Source organism: Chelonia mydas, chromosome 5, assembly GCF_015237465.2.
Source record: "Chelonia mydas isolate rCheMyd1 chromosome 5, rCheMyd1.pri.v2, whole genome shotgun sequence".
Taxonomy (NCBI): Eukaryota; Metazoa; Chordata; order Testudines; family Cheloniidae; genus Chelonia; species Chelonia mydas.
In genome coordinates, this window is record NC_051245.2 from 52428767 (window position 1) to 52450122 (window position 21356).

At 41.2% G+C, this 21356-nt stretch overlaps 1 protein-coding gene across 1 annotated transcript in view; it reads right to left on the reverse strand.

The window, feature by feature from the left end:
- Positions 1 to 14504: 14504 nt before the first annotated feature.
- EDIL3 (EGF like repeats and discoidin domains 3) overlaps positions 14505 to 21356 on the reverse strand; it is a 389354-nt gene continuing 382502 nt past the window's right edge. Inside the window, exon 11 of the mRNA XM_027827522.3 lies at positions 14505 to 19488. Within this exon, the coding sequence (XP_027683323.1) occupies positions 19339 to 19488 (150 nt within the window). The 3' untranslated portion in view covers positions 14505 to 19338. The remainder of the gene's footprint in view (positions 19489 to 21356) is intronic.

Consider the following 21356-nt stretch of genomic DNA (forward strand, 5'->3'; position numbering starts at 1 on the left):
TAAAAGGAAGGATAACCACCTTTCTGTCCCCAGTGCTATAAAATCCCTCCTGGCCAGAGGCAAAACCCTTTTGTTATTTCCCATGACAGTATGAAGCCACTGTAGCACAGCATGGTTGGTTTACAGGTGGAAACGCCGTCCCCAAACATATGGGTGTAGCTTTTCCAGAGCGTAGACAATGGCGTACCATTCCTTTTCACTGATTGACCAGTGGCTTTCCCTCTCAGACAGCTTCTTGCTGAGAAACATGACAGGATGGAACTCTTGGTTCGGTCCTTCCTGCATTAAGACTGCTCCCACATCATGCTCGGACGCATCTGTGGTTACTAGGAACGGTTTGTCAAAGTCTGGGGCCCTTAGCACAGGGTCAGACATGAGTGTCGCTTTAAGCTGGTTAAAGGTCTTCTGACACTCTTTGGTCCACTGAACGGCATTTGGCTGTTTCTTTTTGATTAGGTCTGTCAGTGGGGCAGCTATTTGGCTGTATTGCGGTACAAATTGCCTGTAATATCCAGCCAAGCTTAAGAAGGATTGGACCTGTTTCTTTGACTTTGGGACAGGCCACTTTTGAATAGCATCCACTTTGGCCTGTAGGGGGTTGATAGTCCCTTGACCCACTTGGTGTCCAAGGTAAGTCACTCTGTTTAGGCCTGTTTGACACTTCTTAGCTTTAACAGTTAGTCCTGCCTCCCTTATGCGCTTGAAGACTTTTTTTAGATGTTCCAGATGTTCTGACCAGGAATCCGAAAATATGGCCACATCATCAAGGTAGGCGACTGCATATTCTCCTAATCCTGCTAGGAGACCATCTACTAGTCTTTGGAAGGTGGCGGGTGCATTCCACAGCCCGAAAGGGAGCACATTAAATTCATACAGCCCGACATGTGTGGTGAAGGCTGACCTTTCCTTGGCGGATTCATCAGGCGGTACCTGCCAGTACCCCTTGGTTAAGTCCAAGGAAGAGATGAACTGGGCCCGTCCCAGTTTCTCTAATAGTTCATCTGTGCGTGGCATTGGACAGTTGTCTGGTCGAGTTACAGCATTTAGCTTATGGTAGTCCACGCAAAAACGTATCTCCCCATCTGGTTTGGGAACTAGAACCACTGGCGATGCTCATGCACTGCCAGAGGGGCGGATTACACCCATCTGTAGCACACCCTGGATCTCCCGTTCTATAGCAGTTTTAGCTTGAGGAGACACACGGTAAGGTTGGGCTTTAATTGGGTAAGCATTCCCTGTGTCAATGGAATGGTATGCCTGTTCAGTCAGTCCTGGGGTGGCTGAGAATGCTGGCGCGTAGCTAGTGCACAGCTCCTTGATCTGCTGTTGCTGCATATGGCCAAGGGTCATGGAGAGGTTCACCTCTTCCACGCTACCATCACTTTTCTCTTTGTAGTAGACACCATCAGGCCACTCAGCGTCCTCTCCTCCCTGGGCTGTAAACTGACAAACCTTTAATTCTCTGGAATAAAAGGGCTTTAGAGAATTAATATGGTACACCTTAGGCTTTCAGCTGGAGGTGGGGAATGCTATGAGATAATTAACAGCTCACAGGCACTCTTGGACCTTGAATGGCCCTTCCCACGACGCTTCCATTTTATGGGCCTGGAGTGCCTTTAAGACCATGACCTGGTCCCCTACTTTGAAGGAACGCTCTCTGGCATGTTTATCATACCAGGCTTTTTGCTGTTTTTGAGCATCTTGTAGGTTTTATTTAGCAAGGACTAAAGAGGTTCGGAGGGTGTTTTGTAGGTTGGCTCCAAAGTCCAAATGATGAAAACCCTAAACTGGGATGTGGTACAGCTATGTAGGCAAAGAGCAACTGCTGCAACACTAGGTCCCAATCATTGGAGTGCTCATTTACAAATTTACGTATCCTGGCTCCCAAAGTCCCATTAAATTTCTCCACCAGGCCATTTGTTTGATGATGGTAAGGGGTGGCAACCAAGTGATTCACCCCATGAGCTTCCCAAAGGCTTTCCGTAGTTCCTGCCAGGAAATTAGTTCCTGCATCTGTGAGGATGTCGGAGGGCCAACTTACCCTGGCAAAAATGTCTGTTAGTGCCTGGCACACACTTTTAGCCCTGGTGTTGCTTCGAGCTACTGCTTCCAGCCATCGGCTGGCAAAATCCATGAAAGTAAGTATGTACTGCTTTCCTCTGGTGTCTTTTTCGGAAAAGGACCCAGAATATCCACAGCTACTCACTGAAATGGAACCTTAATGATGGGGAGTGGCTGGAGAGGGGCTTTGACCTGGTCTTGGGGTTTTCCCACTCTTTGACATACCTCACAAGACCAGACATAGGTAGAAACATCCTTGCCCATTCCCTCTCAGTCGAATCACTTTCCCAAATGGTCTTTGGTTCTGTTCACCCCAGCATGGCTACTAGGATGATCGTGGGCTAAGCTTAATACCTTTACCCGGTACTTAGTTGGAACTACCAACTGTCTCTGAGGATGCCAGTCTTCCTGGTGTCCACCAGAAAGAGTTTCCTTGTATAAAAGTCCTCTTTCTACAACAAATCTGGATCGATTAGAAGAGCTGAGAGGCAGTGGGTTGCTCCATGCCACCATCCAAGCTCTCTGGAGGCTTTCATCTGCTTCCTGTTCGGTCTGGAACTGTTCCCTTGATGCTGGAGACATCAGTTCTTCATTGGATTGTGGACCTGGGGTTGGTCCCTCTGGAAGCGATGTAGGGGATGGGGCTATTTCCGTTGACTCTGAACTGCTCTCTGCTGGTGCACTATGTTGGGATTCAGGCTCTGGCTGAGCCTCTTGTGTAGGATTATGGGCTGCTGTTGGTTCAGGTTCGGTGGGGCCCTCTAGTGTTGGGGTTGCAAGCACTGGATTCAGTGCTGGCACTGGTTCTGGTGCTGGTTGTTCCATCAGTTCTGTTCTGGGACTGGCTCTGTCTGGGTCTCTGGGACTGGATCCACTACTGCTGTTGCTGACGTTGGCATGGGGTCCAGTTCCATCACTTCTGACCGGGTCCTGGTAGAAGTTTCCAGAATAGAGCTAGGTGTGACAGCTTGCTTAGCCTGGCTGCGGGTGACCATTCCCACCCTCTTGGCTAGCTTCACATGATTGGCCAAGTCTTCCCCCAACAGCATGGGGATGGGATAATCATCATAGACTGCAAAAGTCCACGTTCCTGATCAGCCCTTGTACTGGACCGGCAACTTGGCTGTAGGCAAGTCAAAAGAGTTTGACTTGAAGGGTTTAATCACCACTTGGACCTCTGGGTCGATTAAATTGGGGTCCACTAAGGACTGGTGGATAGCTGATACTTGTGCTCCGGTGTCCCTCCACACTGTGACCTTCTTCCCACCCACACTCACAGTTTCTCTCTGCTCTGAGGGTATCTGGGAGGTATCTGGGTCTGAGGACTTGTGGTGTGATTCTGGTGCAATGAATTGTAATCTTTTGGGGTTCTTGGGGCAGTTGGCCTTTACAAGCCCCGGCTCCTTACGTTTAAAACATCATCCAGCTGACGGATCACTGGGGTGAGGTGGGTTGCTGGAGAACGGTGTGGCGGGACAATAAGGTGTCTGGAGTGTTCCTTGGTGTGTAGTTGGGGCCTTGGGCTGCCCCCAGTAGTAGGGTGTGGTCTGAGGTTGTCCCTTCTGGTATCTGCTCCAACTGCGACCAGTTTTTTTCTTTTCTGCCACCTCCACCCATTTGCTCCAATCTCCCCCGCCTCGATTACAGTTTTGGGCTTCCCATCTAGGATGTATCTTTCTATTTCCTCAGGAACACCCTCTAAGAACTGCTCCATTTGCATTAGGAAGGGCAAATCTTCTGGAGATTTAACACTTGCTCCTGATATCCAGGCATCCCAACGTTTCACAATGTGGTAGGCATGTTGGGTAAATGACACGTCTGATTTCCACCTTAGGGCTCTGAACGGCTGATGGGAATGCTCGGGTGTTAGCCCCATTCTGACTCTCCTCTGGGTTTTGAACAGTTCATACTTGTTCATGTGTTCCTTAGGCATTTCAGCTGCCACCTTGGCTAAGGGTCCACTGAGCTGCAAACTGAGCTCAACCATGTACTGGTCTGTAGAGATGCTGTACCCAAGGCAGGCCCTTTTGAAGTTTTCTAGGAAGGCCTCAGTATTATCGCTTGCCTTGTAGGTGGGGAACTATCTGGGATGGGAAGTGGTACCTGGAGAAGGATTGCTAGGGTTTGTTGGTATATTCTGCTGAGCCTTTGCCTTCTCCATCTCCAGTGCATGCTTCCTCTCTTTTTCCTTCTCCTCCAGCTCTTTGTCCCTTGCCTCCATTTCTTTTTCCCTTGCCTCCATAGCTCTCCTGTTGACAGCCTCTAGGGCTTTTTCTGCCTCTTTCGCTGCCTCCAGTCTGTTTAACTCCAGTTTGTGTTGTGCCTTGGTTTCTGTCATCTTAGCCTCTCTGTTTTTAACTAACTTTACACCCGAGAGTTAGAAAGAAAACCACAAAAAACAACAACAACAAAAAAAACCCTGGCTTATAAAATTTTGCTATGCTGTAACCTGATACTTATGTTCTCTGATAGCTATTCTCAGCCTACAGAAAAATCCTTTGTCTCCAGGCAAATAGACAGAAAAACCCTCTAGCTGCTCTTAGCTTAAAAAAAACAAAAACAAAAACAAAACCTCTTCAGGTCTGTGAACAACTTGTGAATTTACCTGCAGGAGGTAAACCACCCTGCCTTTAGGTAGAGAAAACTCCAGCTCAAAAAAGAAAGATTCCTTTGTTATGCCTGCTGCTCTGTTCCCCAGGCAGAGATATAGAATTTACACCTGCAATCCTCTTTTACAAAACCTTTTAAAAATCTTGCCGTGCTTCTGGTTCAAAAAGATCTCAAAATGATAAAAAAAAATCTCAAAATGATCTCAGAATGATCCCACCACTCTGCCACCATGTCAAGGTTCCTTCCCCACTCTGAACTCTAGGGTACAGATGTGGGGACCTGCATGAAAGACCCCCTAAGCTTATTCTTACCAGCTTAGGTTAAAAACTTCCTCAAGGTAAAAACTTTGCCTTGTCCTTGAACCCTATGCTGCCACCACCAGCAAAACAGGGAAAGAGCCCACTTGGAGACGTCTTCCCCCAAAATATCCCCCCAAGCCCTACACCTCCTTTCCTGGGGAAGGCTTGATAAAAATCCTCACCAATTTGCATAGGTGAACACAGACCCAAACCCTTGGATCTTAAGAACAATGAAAAAGCAATCAGGTTCTTAAAAGAAGAATTTTAATTAAAGAAAAGGTAAAAGAATCACCTCTGTAAAATCAGGATGGTAAATACCTTACAGGGTAATCAGATTCAAAACATAGAGAATCCCTCTAGGCAAAACCTTAAGTTACAAAAAGACACAAAAACAGGAATATGCATTCCATTCAGCACAGCTATTTTACCAGCCACTAAACAAAAGAAATCTAATGCATTTCTAGCTAGATTACTTACTAACTTTTTACGGGAGTTCTCAGCTGCATTCCTGATCTGTTCCCGGCAAAAGCATCACACAGACAGACAGACAGACCCTTTGTTCCCCCACCTCCATCTTTGAAAGTATCTTGTTTCCTCATTGGTCATTTTGGTCAGGTGACAGTGAGGTTATCTTAGCTTCTTAACCCTTTACAGGTGAAAGGGTTTTGCCTCTGGCCAGGAAGGATTTTATAGCACTGGGGACAGAAAGGTGGTTTCCCTTCCCTTTATATTTATGACATGTATCCAAAAACAAAACAATGTAAAACTTCAGAGCCTATAAGTCCACTCAGTCCTATTTCTTGTTCAGCCAATTGCTCGGACAAACAAGTTTGTTTACATTTGAAGGCGATAACGCTGCCCGCTTCTTGTTTACAATGTCACCTGAAAGTGAGAACAGGCATTCTCATTGCACTGTTGTAGCCGGTGTTGCAAGATATTTATGTGCCAGATGTGCTAAATATTCATATGTCCCTTCATGCTTCAACCACCATTCCAGAGTACATGCATCCATGCTGGTAAAGGATTCTGATCGATAACAATTCAAAGCAGTGTGGACCAACGCATGTTCATTTTCATAAACTGAATCAGATGCCACCAGCAGAAGGCTGATTTTCTTTTTTGGTGGTTCAGATTCTGTAGTTTCACATAGTAGGTTTGCTGTCCAAGACTTCTGAAAGCATGCTCCACACCTCATCCCTCTCAGATTTGGAAGCCACTTCAGATTCTTAAACCTTGGGTTGAGTGCTGTCGCTATCTTTAGAAATCTCACATTGGTACATTCTTTTTGTTTTGTCAAATCTGCTGTGAAAGTGTTCTTAAAATGAACAAGTGCTGGGTCATCATCCCAGACTACTATAACATGAACTATATGGCAGAATGCGGGTGAAACAGAGCAGGTGACATACGATTTTCCCCCAAGGAGTTCAGTCACAAATGTAGTTAACACATTTTTTTTAAATGAGCGTCATCAGCATGGAAGCATGTCCTCTGGAATGGTGGCCGAAGCATGAAGGGGCATATGACTGTCTAGCATATATAGCACGTAAATACCTTGCAATGCCGGCTACAAAAGTGCCATGCAAATGCTTGTTCTCACTTTCTGGTGACATTGCAAATAAAAAGAGGGCAGCATTATCTTCTGTAAATGGAAATAAATGTGTTTGTCTTAGCGATTGGCTCAATAAGAAGTAGGATTGAGTGGACTTGCAGGCTCTGAAGTTTTACATTTGTAAGTTACACTTTCATGTCAAAGAGAGTGCATTACAGCACTTGCATGAGGTGAATTGAAAAATACTATTTCTTTTGTTTATCATTTTTACAGTGCTAATATTTGTAATAAAAATAATATACACTTTGATTACAATTACAACACAGAATACAGTATATATGAAAATGTAGAAAAACATCCAAAATAGTTAATACATTTCTATTGGTATTCTATTAACAGTGTGATTAAAATTGTGATTAATTGTGATCAATTTTTTTAATCGTGATTAGTTTTTTTTGCGTTAATCATGTGAGTTAACCACGATTAATCAACAGCCCTAAAAAAAGATAATAGAACCTGAGCTGCAGCATCTTTTCTGTTTAGCTCCCTCAGTGGTCCCAGGGGCAGCTGCAGCCAGGAGTTACTAGTCCTGCAGTTGCACTGCCAGCATAGCTGCACTGCCAGGGAGCTGGGGCAAAGACCCTGTCAGATGCCAAAGCCGGGTACAGAGCAGGCACAGGAGCTCTTTGAGGATCACTGAGAAGGCACCAGGTTTTCAAGCTGGCCCCACTGATTTTTTTTGTAGTGGGGGGGTGGGGTGGAGAGGAGGGGAATAGAATGGGCAGATGGAACTATGTGCCTTACATGTGGGTCTATATGATGAGAGGGAATCCTTATGGAAGGGTACTGTGCAAGGAGCACCTCACCCACTGTTTTGTTCTTCTTTTTCCAGTGGTGGGGTGTGATCTGGGCCATGGCTATGTTGTTGCTATGAATGTGTAGTTTATTACTTTCTTTACAGAAGCACTCAGTTACACTGGCACAAGTGCAAAGGAGCTACTGAGATATATATGGGTGTAAAGAAGATCAAAATCTGGTTTTTGGTGTGCATGGTGATCAGTAAGAAAACAGCACTGTGGTTGGGCAGTACATAAATTTCACTCATTCATTTTGATTTGTGCACCATGGAAGATTATGCACGAGACAGGCCAAGTGAGAAGTTTTAAATCCAACCCAAAGTAGATACCTAAAAATGGCTTAACAAAACTTACATGAAGTTACATGAACTACAAGATGAGAGCAAGGATGAAATATATCAGGCCTAACCGTTATTTTACCAGAAACTTATAAGCCCTTGAGCACAGGTCTGTTGGGCAAGTATTTTAGCATCATTACTGGAACATTATGGGCCCAAGTCTTCCATCTCACACTGAAAAGTACTTACTCACATAAGTAGCTGCACCAAAGTCGAGGAATCTACTCCGGTTACTATTTATTATTCAAGACAAGTAAGGGTGGCCATTATTTGGAGTATTTTTAGTTAAAATAATGAATGGAGAACAGCTGTTTTACTTTGTAGCTATTGCATAGTACACAAGCTATTTTAAATGATAGTTAAAAGAAGTATTTCTTGCGGTCCACTCTTTGACTTGGGAAAAGACTAGTCTATTAAGAGATTTCTCACCCAGTAGGCATTAATCTAAATAGAATGTAACTCGCAGTAAAAACCAGCATTGACCACAAATACATTTTTTCCCCCAGGCCATATAAATGATTGTGGCACAAGTTGGGAGAAGGTTGCTAAATGTTTAAAAATATCTAAACCGTTTTAATTGAAGTACAACTTTCTAAACTATGGGCACTTTATTGGGATTTGTTGATCAAGCAGTTCATACTACCCACTCGGTGTAACCTATGCATACCATTCAGTCAGCTCAGAAGTTGCAGCAGGACTGAACAAATTTTCCTTCACCACATCACACTTACTTCTGGTTTGGTTTGGTTTTGAAGTCTGCTTTTAGACTCTAAGAAATATTTGGAGAATGTGATCGTTACAGTTAAACATATTCTCAGTGAAAAGCCATTTGTTAGTAGATGACTCCTCTCCCAGAGGAAAAACAGCACTTTGTATTACAAAACAGAAATTGGAAAGAAACTGAAAGGTGATTATAGATATTATAGACCATTCAAGGTGTATAGCAAGTGTCATTTTCTATATATGTACATTATGTAAATATAAGGTTGGAGTCTTCTGGAATTAAAAACACTTGGTGCAAACCTTTAAAGTCACGTCATTAAATCTACATTGAAAAACTCTCCTTACTTAAACTCCAGTCCTCCCAGTTTAGTATTGGTGTTCTTAATATATTAAGATGTGCTTACAAATCTCATAAGAAGAACAAAATTACTTTAAAATAACTTTAAAATAAGCTCTATGGAGTGTTGTTGTAGCTGTGTTGGCCCCATGATATTAGAGAGGCAAGGTGGGTGAGGTGATATCTTTTATGGGACCAACTTCTGTTGGTGAGAGAGACAAGCTTTTGAACTACACAGAGCTCTTCTTCAGGTCTAAATTGCTCAAGGTCGGGTTAACCAGTAAGTGAACAAAATTTTTTTTAAAAAGAGCCACACTATGATACATTTCTATACAAGGATGGCTAGATTCCTGTTCCTCACTCTGTTACTCCAGTTTTATATCAGTGTAACTCCATGGTGAATCAGAACCCTGAAGTCTTCAAAAGGAGAGAATAATTTGTCAGCATGTTTTTACTCTGGTTTGCTCCCATTATACTTACAATTACACTGAAAGTAATAGATTTATATTGTAGCAAAAGTGAAATAACTGTCCAAATGGCATTTTGTGATGTTGACACTATGAAATGAAAATTGGAGCATAAGAGTAGCCAGAGGGTCTTTGAAATGTCATTGATTGGATGCTAAATGCAAGATAGACGTTAATGGCCGACTTTTAGACATGCAGTTGCCTGGAAATTTATACTTAGGAAAAAAGTAATAATTATCCAACTGGATATATAAGGCCAGAGCCATAGCTGGTGTAAATTGGGATAGCTCCAAGTCAGCTGAGGATCATGTCTGTATTTTCATATACCATCTTTGTGAATGTGCTGAGGCCTATAACCCACACAAAAACATCTCCTGTTCCCCTTAGCACTGGTTCCTAGTTCCATTCTCCTTGTCCAACCATTCCCAGTCTTTGTCCCCAATTCCTCATCTGATCTGAGAAACCTCCTATTTCTCTCACCAGCTTCCAGTCCCAGTCTTCTTCACCCCCACCCCCTTTCCAGTCTGAGAATCACTAGACTCCTTGTCTCAGTCTATTCCTTTTCCTCCTTCCATTCCAGTTTTTGTCTTCTCTGCATTTGAATGGCAGCAGTGGGTGGCATTGAAAGCACATTAGAGACATTCTCCCTGCTCTCATTTCCAGTGTGCGGCCCACCATGGCCTGGAGCAGCAATTACAGGGAAAGTACTTCTGAGCCTCCTTAAGTGTTGCACTAGAGGGAGCATGCTTAATTGCTTCCTCTAGCATATATGCAGTCTGGTCACATGAAGGAGCTGTGAGGAGATGGAGAATGCTCAGTCACTCTGTGGAGATGGTGCATACAGAATCAAGTCAGCACTAGGAGGGGAGAGGGATTTCTGCATGCTCAGTAAGAATGGAATCTGAAGATTTCAGCTACTAAAATTGAAGACTTTATTGAGCATGTATGAAGTGAGATTTAAAGGCTTATAGCTTAGCCAAATGTAGGTGGATTTTCACAGGCATGACAAAAGGCACATTCCTGACAAAAAGGCCACCCGCCTGCCAAATTTCAAGTCTCTGATACAGCATTGGGCAAAGAAAATGTCACCAGAACTTTTTTAGCATGAGCAAACAAGCAAACAATATACTTTTTTCCAGCTTTGGTCTAGGAAATAGCTGAACCATTTCCACACCGAAAATAAACAAAAATTCAGCCTGAGGCAGATATCTGCCATGTAAAATTTCAGCTCAGACAGTGAAGCAACTGGGTTTTATAATGGGACTTGTGGCCGTACCTTAATAATACGCAGCACTAATGAGCCCTAGCTATAATTTCACATATTTCTCCCTGCATTTTTAGGGTGGGTTTACTTAGGAGTGGATAAGCTAAATGGAAAGAAAAGGGAAGGGAAAGGAGTTGAAGGAAACAGCCCCATATGCTTCCTGTTTGCTTTTCCCATTCATGAAAACTGAACAGTATAAGTCTACAGAACATGCATATATATGGCCCTATTCAACACCAATAACAGGTTTTAATAGCTTTGTCCAAGGTAATGTGTCAAAGGCCTCTTCTAATCAAGTTGTAACCTGATACTTGTCAATGAATGTGGGTCACATAACATAAGGGTCACATAACACTAGTTTTGCAAGTTGAAAAAGGCAAAAGGGAATGTACTTCAAAGGAAAAATAGGATGGACCCATGTAATGGAAACAAGTAAGCAAAGAAGATTCAAAGTAAATGTGTGTGTATGTGTGTGTGTGTGTATGAGAGAGAGAGAGAGAGAGAAATTAACCCCCAGAGAAGGTCTACTTTGTGTGGCTGACATTTACAGTATACACCACACAAGTCAAGCAGCACTGTTTAATATTTTTTCATAAGGTTGAACTGTTTCACTGTTTTAGCATCTTTGAACAACATCCCTTCCCATCCCCACCCCCTGCTCTCCTTCAATATTAAGCTCATGTATTTTACGTCTGACAGTTTATGTGCTTAAATGCATTTATTGTGATCAAGACAATAGAAAATACCATTCCATACCACAGTTTCTAGAATGACCTCTTGCAGTGACCCAGAATCTTAATACAGTTCAGGATGTTCCTTTTATTCTGCTTTTGATTTTCCAGTCTGATGGAAATGTTTAGTGACCTTTTATACCATCTTTTGAAGGCTGATTTTCTTTATCTAGTCAAGTGAAGATGAGAAACCTGTTCACTGACCTATTGCCTGATGCAAAACCTCAGATAACCATGATGTATCAGCTGTTAGGGCAGCAAAGGAGACAGCGTCAGGAGTATTAACATGATGAACAGACCGCACTAGGGCAGTTCTCTTGGTTATGCTATTATATTGGGTTAGTCTTGCCTCTAATTTATACTGAGAGGATGTTTCTAAAGCCTATTAATATATATGTGATAAATTGTGTTCTGCTCATGTACAGTCTTACAAAGTTAACTTATGAGTCCAAAGAATATTTCCACATTCTTGCATTTGAAATAATGGTTTTACTCAAGCATTTCTCTAACTCGCCACCAACTGCTGGTCCTGGTATAGATCAAAGAATAATTTGGGTGTAAAGATATACAAAGAAAATGTATAAAAATGATAACATGTACGTCTCTCTCGCTTTATATTACTGACTTGACAGTATCACTTCATCACCGTTTCCTGCACTGTAAAGTGTATTTCGAAACAAAAACCTTTGTAAAAAAGAGGTGGAAGTGGGTTGAGCGAAGTCCTGCTATCACTATCCCATTTATGTTTTCCCCATACCCCAGATATTATGAGACTTATCTGATCAAAGTACATGCCTGTTGTTTTTATATAAAGATTCAAATACATATTTTTGTCTTTACCAACATAGGTACTGAAGGCTACATTTTTCATAATGAAATAGTATGCTGACTTTCATGTTAATCTCTCAGGTGTATTAGCCACATGTATACCAGGATGGACAGTGGAAAAGCATTATTTTTCTAAAAAGGATTATGCATTATTTTCTGTCATTACCTTCATTTAACACCCCATGAGGAGGTACAAAAAGTCTTCCACTTCTCAGTTCTGAAGGAGCATGCTTTATGACATAAAAAGAAAAGGAGTACTTGTGGCACCTTAGAGACTAACAAATTTATTAGAGCATAAGCTTTCCTGAGCTACAGCTCACTTCATCAGATGCATTCAGTGGAAAATATAGTGGGGAGATTTTATATACACAGAGAACATGAAACAATGAGTGTTACCATACTGACTGTTACAAGAGTGATCAGGAAAGGTGAGCTATTACCAGCAGGAGAGCAGGGGGTGGGGTGGGGGGGCGAGGGGGGGGACCTTTTGTAGTGATAATCAAGGTGGGCCATTTGCAGCAGTTTACAAGGACTGTAGGAGGGGAAATAAACAAGGAGAAATAGTTTTACTTTGTGTAATGACACATCCACTCCCAGTCTTTATTCAAGCCTAAGTGATATATGCCATCATGTGCCAGCAATGCCCCTCTGCCATGTACATTGGTCAAACTGGACAGTCTCTACGTAAAAGAATAAATGGACACAAATCAGACGTCAAGAATTATAACATTCAAAAACCAGTCGGAGAACACTTCAATCTCTCTGGTCACTCGATTACAGACCTAAAAGTGGCAATTCTTCAACAAAAAAACTTCAAAAACAGACTCCAATGAGAGACTGCTGAATTGGAATTAATTTGCAAACTGGATACAATTAACTTAGGCTTGAATAAAGACTAGGAGTGAATGCGTCCTTGTAAACTGCTGGAAATGGCCCACCTTGATTATCACTACAAAAGATCCCCCCTCACTCTTCCCCCTGCTCTCCTGCTGGTAATAGCTCACCTTTCCTGATCACTCTTGTTACAGTTTGTATGGTTTCAGAGTAGCAGCCGTGTTAGTCTGTATTCACAAAAAGAAAAGGAGGATTTGTGGCACCTTAGAGACTAACCAATTTATCTGAGCATAAGCTTTCAACAATTGCATCTGATGAAGTGAGCTCTTCATCGGATGCAATTGATGAAAGCTTATACTCAAATAAATTGGTTAGTCTCTAAGGTGCCACAAGTACTCCTTTTCTTTTTACAGTCTGTATGGTAACACCGATTGTTTCATGTTCTCTGTGTATATAAAATCTCCCCACTATATTTTCCACTGTATGCGTCTGATGAAGTGAGCTGTAGCTCACGAAAGCTTATGCTCTAATAAATTTGTTAGTCTCTAAGGTGCCACAAGTCCTCCTTTTCTATTTATGGACACAGACTAACACGGCTGCTACTCTGAAACCTGTCATTATGACATAAAGTTTATGTTTCACATTCCTGAAAAGATGTAGTTTATAATTAAAAGCCAAATAGATTTAATATGGTAAGTATTACATTATATATTCTTTCCTGTATGCACCTACTTTCTTGCTCATTTTTGAATATTGATAGTGATATATTGCCGGTAAGCCATCACAACACCAATATGGTGGAAGACCTTTCTACTGAAAGATTATTATGCTATTAGTGTTCCGACTGTAAGTTTGCAACAGAGGTAACATAATTGTTCTCCGTATGTAGCATATTATGGCTTGTATTTCCTTCCACAGAAATCTCCTCTTCATCCACTGCAATACATTAAAACAAAGCACATTTGTACAGAAGTATATGTCTGTAGATAGAGGTGGGTAAATGGCCAAAGTTTGAAGGTTCACTTCAGCTAGAATAAACACACCTGAATTTGATACTTCAGCTGAATCTTTTAAATGTACAAAATTAGTAGAGAACAGCTTTTCTCAAAGTATTTTGGCATTTCTACTCCCATTCTCAGGCAGAAGCATAAATGATATGGTCCACTAAACTTTTTTGAACACTAGAAACATTTCCATTCAGATTATATTTGAGTTTTGACTGAACACTCTTGTCAGTATCTTTATCTTCTTACCATTTCACTAACGCATGGATGGGAAAGTGAGGGGGAGTGATTGACACATATCTATTAAAATTTGATTTATAGGACACTAGATGGTGCCTGTACATTTCGGATGCCCATCCAAACCGCAGTAAGATATGCAATTTTTAGTCTCCCTTGCACCTTTGCATTTTTTATGTAAAATAGTAAAGTATTTTTAGACAATAGTTGGTTGCACCAAAAACAAACTTACCTGCCACAAAGAGCCAAAGACCAAATTCAACACAATACCATATCATATCTGTATTCTGCATTCACTGTCATTCAGACTGAGAAAACTTGGGTCTTCTTCAAGGTATTTCATTATAAACGCTTCCAAAATGTACTCATTTTTCAAAAGTTTTATTGTTAAGTTTGAAGACTAGACAAGGTCATACTGGTTTTACATCATCCTACATGATTAAAGTATATACAAAAACATTTGAATGTTACACAGCTTCAAAGGTTGCAAAGGTCATTGTGTCTGAGTTACTTCTGTACTTACTGACACATCAGAAGCCAGCACTGAATATTATATTTCATATTTGTTGTATAGCAAAGATACACTCATTAGTATCCCTAGTCTTCAAAACTCACACTAATTTGTATGCAGTCATTCCGAAAGAGAAAGTCAACCTAAAAATCAGAATCAGTTGACGTGATAAGCCCTTAATAGAACATAGATCAAACTAAGCTTTGTGCCTTGTTTTATTTCTCAGGCTATATAGCACATCATAGAGCTATAGAAAGGTGAAGCCAGCCTACAAATATTTAACTGCTTCAGGGTGAAATTTAATTAAGAGAACAATTGCACTCCAGTTCTGTGTCATTGTTACAATTTATATAAAAATTAAGGATTGTTTCAGAATGTTTTTCCAACCTTTCTTAGAAAGACATATTCTCTGCTCCTTGTGTGTATGGAATTCCCATTGCTTTTAAGAGGGGCAAATGGTAGAATCAGGGTAGAATATGTTCCTTAGTGTCAATTAATTTTATGCAGATAAAGGGGTGAAAAAAAAGTTAAAAGAAAAAATTCTTAAATGATGGGCCAAACCTGGCTCTCAGTTGCTATGTTAAATCTGAAGTAACTTCATACGAGTCAATGAAGTTATTTCAGTTTTATACAGCTATCACTTGGAGTAAAATTTGGCTCGATGGTTGTACAATGCAGTTTAAAGAAAGTTTTCCGGGAACTAAAAATCAAACAATGTCACTAGATAAATCCCCAATACAGCATTTGAAAAGGTAAATGCATCATATATGATTCATTAATAAATCATCACAGAGCACTATCACAATGTATTGAACTTTCTCTTCAGGCTCTGAAGAATGAATTGAGGAAGGCTGACAAAAACAAACAGATGGAAAAAATCAACTCTGAAATATTATGTAATAAGATAAAAGTCTAAATTCTGTAACATAATATTGTTTTTTTATGTGCTAGTGAAATTGAAACGTTTCAGAGTAGCAGCCGTGTTAGTCTGTATTCGCAAAAAGAAAAGGAGGACTTGTGGCACCTTAGAGACTAACAAATTTATTAGAGCATAAGCTTTCGTGAGCTGCAGCTCACTTCATCGGGTGTAGCTCACGAAGGTTTATGCTCAAATAAATTTGTTAGTCTCTAAGGTGCCACAAGTACTCCTTTTCTTTTTTTGAAATTGAAACATAATTAATCACTGAGCCAAGATAGATAAGTTCAAATCCAAACTTAAAAATGTAAAGTACTAGTAAACATATATAAATAACTTATGAACATGGCAACTAAATTAAAAAACAACACTAAAACAAATTGCTGACTTAGAGAACTAACTTTCAGAAACGGCCTCTCATTTAGTGGGCAAAGTCAGATAGAAGTCTATATGCTATTATTTATACCTACAATTAAATGCAGGTATAAATTAGTGCTCACAAAGTAGGAGGCTAAATTGAGACCCCCTTTAGCTATCAGGCCAGAAAAAATTCAAACATTACCACCCAACAACTCTTTTGTGAAGACCCCTAAAGTGCAAAACATGGGCAGTATGTAATTTAACTATATACCAGTCCCCCATTTTCCAACAGTTTTTGCTCTTTCAAAATGCCATTATGATTGACTTTCTCTTTAAAATTGTTCACTACAATTGAAGACCATTCCATATATACATCATTAAGGAATGCTGCTAACACAGGTACAGACGAGACGGTAACAGTCTAGTGGCTTTTGTTATGCAGCACAAATTAAAAAAAAAAATAACAAAAACTTAGCAGTGTTGCACAGGACCTCAACATTTCTTACACATACTTTCTTTTACCTTTAGAGGACTCAATTAAAATCTTTGAAAATCCATGTCTAAGCCTTACAAAATAAATACTTGTATAAATACAGCATAAGGGTTAAGTAATTTTTATTTGTTTTTAAAAATTCAAGTAATTGGAGACGTGCTGTCAAGCAAACCTCCACAAATCAGTAACACATTTTTGTTTCAAAAATTCCCCACAAAGTTTTAAGGTCTTTCAAAGTGAACTTTTCTCTTTGTGGCGAAGGAGAGATTATATGCAGGTTGTGAAATTCAAACTGTTTTGCTTTTGAAGTAAAATGTCCCCCTTTGCGGATTATGGGACAATTACTTGTATATCTGGGAAGCAGGCCCAGGTTCATATCTCATTGATGTTATAGCTTCAATAAAATGTAATGGTGACAAACAGAATTTCAGCATTATTTGTTTAAAACATGCAGGACTACATATCTATATCAGCATGTTATGAAATTAAAGTAGTGAAAATAATCAGCTATCCAATGTTCTAAACAATGTTAGTTTAGATAATTAAACCACCTCCCCACCCCAAGAATTTGAGAGTAAAATAATAACATAATACTACTTTGCATGTATCTTTAATCTGAAGAACTCAGTGCTTCACAAAGGTGAGTATCATCATCTCCTTTTACTGTTAGGGAAACTGAGGCAGAAGTAAAGTGACTTGCCCAAGGCTGCATGAATAAGCAACAGAGCTGGCATTTGAACAGAGGTCTCTTGATTCCCAGTTTTATGCTCTACCCATACATTGCCTCACACACTTCAAAGAGGGATGTGCTCATGTGAAACTTTCACAGAGAACTAACATAATGGACACTACCCCGCACATCACTGAGAACATGTGCAGTTGGGCTGCATCCAGCTACTACACAATAGGAGGGGGAATAGTGGGTGTGGCCTGCCGCTCCCCTCTTACAGTGCTCTGGGGTCATGTGCTATCTGTGGACTATATTCCTGACATGCCCCACTTACAGCATTCCCCTCTATAGGCTGAGTTTGTTCCTCCATGCATCAGACATGCAGCCGTTCAGCAGCTTTTGTTCTTATGCACCTGCAGACCATACTTTAGAATTGGGTCTTATCTGAACAGGATGTTGTTAAAACAATGTAACATTTTCGGAGGGACTAGAAAAGGAAGTAATTCTGTGAATAATGTAATCAGATGGATGAAATCTTGATATGGGCTTAGTTAAAAAAGCCCAGCGAGGTGGATGGGTGTGAATACACCCTTCAATTAGCATAACCTGTAAGGATAAATTAATCAATCCCTCCACCTCACCAAGATAAAAGGGCTATGTGAGTATTGGTTTGGGTGAAGTGCCTGTGTGCGTGAGGGAAGGGAGCACAGAGAACAGAGACAGAGGCAAAATGGAAGAATGCCAAGCAGCAGCCTGTGAACAAAGTGTATGACCCTGGAAAAAAGCAAGAGAGAGAGAGAGTTTTGTGGGTGTGGTGTTGGCTAAAGAGGCTTGGAGTTGTAAGCTAAGAAACTATTCTATTGTTTCTGATTCCTCCTGGCTTCGGAGAAGCAGGATCTTGTACATTCCTTCTAAATAAGAAAGATTGTGTCAAAGAAAATATGTCTACATAAATTTTTACTCCCAACTGGAACATCCCCAGGGGCCAGGGCCCTGAACTTCGAATAGCACTTGATCAAAAAGGGCCAACAATGACATACAGTGAACAAACAGGGACAAATTCAGGCCTCACATTGCTCACTGACATGCTATAGTCAGGAGGGGATCTGAAGAGCCCAACATTGACATGCTCCTCTGACACTGTTGAGTTCACATTCTGCAGGAACTTCCTGGCCAGCACCACAGAGGGAGCATACCAGGGCAGTGCTGGGGCTAGGAAAAGTGGGCATCTACTCCCTGATCCCACATGCACCCTCCGTCACTAAGACTAAGGAGGCTTCTGGGATAAGTAATCTCCTGGGCAGCTCTGTGGAGATTGCATGCCCACCCCTGAGCAAGTCAGAATATGGGCACCTATTAATGCTGTTTTTGCAGCATAAATGTGCACCTGTGTCCATGCTAAAAGTACTTGGGCCTTGAATTTGGTCCACAGTGTCTAATCTCAGCCTTCTTGAAAAATCAAATTGCAAACTGAATTCCTAAACTTTGCTTTAACAAAGTCATTAACTCCGTAATATACTGATAGTAGATTTTGTTCCACATACAAACGGGTCAGTTCTTTTAAGAAAACAATGCTAGCTAGCAATGAGATTAATGTAAAAAAGACAGCCACTATGTCCACAGCATGCATAACATAAAGTAAACTGAATGGAAACAAAATGCAGTTGCATGGACTCTGTAGTTTAAATAAAAGTAATGAAAGGTAGTTTGCAACATCACAAGTACCATATACCACAGAGTATCTTCCCAAATGTGTGTCATAAATACTGACAATGTTTGATAGGCACAAGGGAAACAATATAATGCAGTCATCCCAGAGAAAACTTATTGCTAAAAGCTGCAGTATCTCTTTTTGCAAGTAAGATGACAGTGCGATTTGCAAACTATGTGTCAGCCCAGTGTTTCTAAAGCTGCAAATGATCTTTTTCATGCCGTTTCTCCTTCCTTGTAAAAAGGATGCTGCTGTTCTTTCCCTAACACACTTCAACTAGTGTGAACAACTCAGAAGAAAACGAGAAAGGTAATTGCACAGCCAGCGGGACAATACTGTAACAGATTTAAAGGGCAGAATCAGGTTGGATCCTTTAAAGGGCAGGCTTAGACCTCCTTACAAAAGACAGTTAGCGGCCTACCAAAAAGTGAGCACTTTTTCATGAAAAACCCATTCAACTTCCTACAGGTTTTGCAGTTTCTTCTACAGAGATACTTTTAGGAATATAGAGAATTGTGTTGTCAGACAGAGATGCTCTTCAGTCCTCTTCTGTGCAGCCCAACAGCTCTGACCGTAAAGTGATCCTGCCATACCATGACCAAGGAAGGATCCTTATGTGCCGTGCATAGATTGGTGGGTCAATGACATTCTTTCTGTGTGTGTCATTGTCAAAATTTCCCTGAAAAACCTAGAACGCAAGAAATAAAAATGATTATTTTTGCCTGTGTTGCCCTTGGTGAATACTAGCTCATGGAAGAAAAAGAGTTGATGAAAGGACAATTTCCCAATACTGCAGCAGGGTCTTTTTTCTCAGCTAGGAGCTACTCCTTGCAAGGCTTAAAAAGGTCTCCAAAAAGAACCGGGTCAATAATTGCATAAATAATACAGTTTAATGAATTAATTAGTTGATAGAACAGTATTAATTAATATAACAGTATTTTAGTAAGTTTACTCTCTCCTCTGAGGGTCAGGAAAGTGCTTTTTATAATTATCGCAGATACCAGAAACAGAAAACATGTCATGCTGAAATAATTGTCAATTTGCAAATTGGGGAGTGTTGCATGACTGCATTAGCTTTGCTTAGAGCAAGAGTTCACAAACATTTTCCATAGTGTGGACTTTCTGCCTCCTACTTGCAATTGCTGGACTGTCTCTCTTCCTATTCATAACGTCCCTCTGGCCACTACAGCACTACAATTGCCTACATGAAAAATTAATATTAAGAAAGCAATGTATTTCTAGCATCTTTGAATGTGATTTCGCAGTTGGACATAAGGTAGAGAACCAGCATCATGTGACCAACCAACTCTTTGTGGACCACTATAAGTGTTCCATGGGCCACTAGTATTTCATCAACCACAGTTTCAGAACCTCTGGCTAGCTGGCGCTGGACCCCAAGAAGTGATGCAGCAATCTGATGTAGTACAGCCCAATGGGCAAATGCCAGCATTGCCAAACGCAAGAGCTTAAAAATCAGAAGACAAACCAAACCCAATTCCAACTTAAAGTTCACACTGTATGTGTTCCTGCTAACATGTTCCAATCCTGCACATGTGCTCTGTGGCACCCTTTACTGTAACACTATGTTCTGTAAAGAGCAGGAAACTTATAAGAAAACATGTCCAGAGGCTGAAGGAATACAGAGACATAGACATAGAAGTAGGAGAGGCAAGGAGGGCAAAGGCAAGGGGAAGAGGCAGAAGGTGGACCAAGCATGGGGCTGAGTAACAGGAGGAGGACTGTGAGAGGCAGGTTTAAAGTGCTTTGATGGGAGAATTTAACTATATCTGAAGTGATTAAGGTCTTGTCACTTGGCCTTTTGAGTCAAGAGCCTCTTGGTTCTTTCTGAGGGGACTGAGTCAAGGTATAGAGGAGAAATTTGATAATAGGGATTAAAATTTAGTAATATTGCAGGGTGAAAGTTTACCCCAAATTCACAAATGAAGTAAGAAGGTGAAACTACCAGTTAAGTCAGTGAGAAATGAGCTAACTAACTCCAGGGATAAATTTGACCTTTAGCCATCTACAGGATGAGCCATTGTTATATTTATTTCTATTCACGGTACTTACATGGTCACCTCTACCATAATATCTGAGGGTTTCACAATCTATAATATATTTATCCTCACAACACCTCTGTAAGGTAGGGAAGTACTATCCTCCCCATTTCACAGATGGGAAACAGCAGATAGAGACTAAGGCAGGGGTGGGCAAACCTTTTGGCCTGAGGGCCACATCAGGGTTCCGAAACTGTATGGAGGGCAGGTGTAGTGTATTAAATTGCTCCCTGTTGGAATGGACTGCTTTCGATGTACTACTTACGTTTGCCAGTCCTGATGCTCTGTGAGTAGCACATTCCTACTGGGATACACTACACCTGTCGGCTCTTGCAGCCGTGATGCCCAGCAGGAGTTTGCAGCCCACTGCCCAGAGCGCTGGCAACATGGCGAGCTGAGGCTGCGGGGGAGGGTGGCGAGCTGAGGCTGCGGGGGAGGGTCGGGGGGCTAGCCTCCCAGACCGGGAGCTCAAGGGCCAAGCAGGATGGTCCCGCGGGCC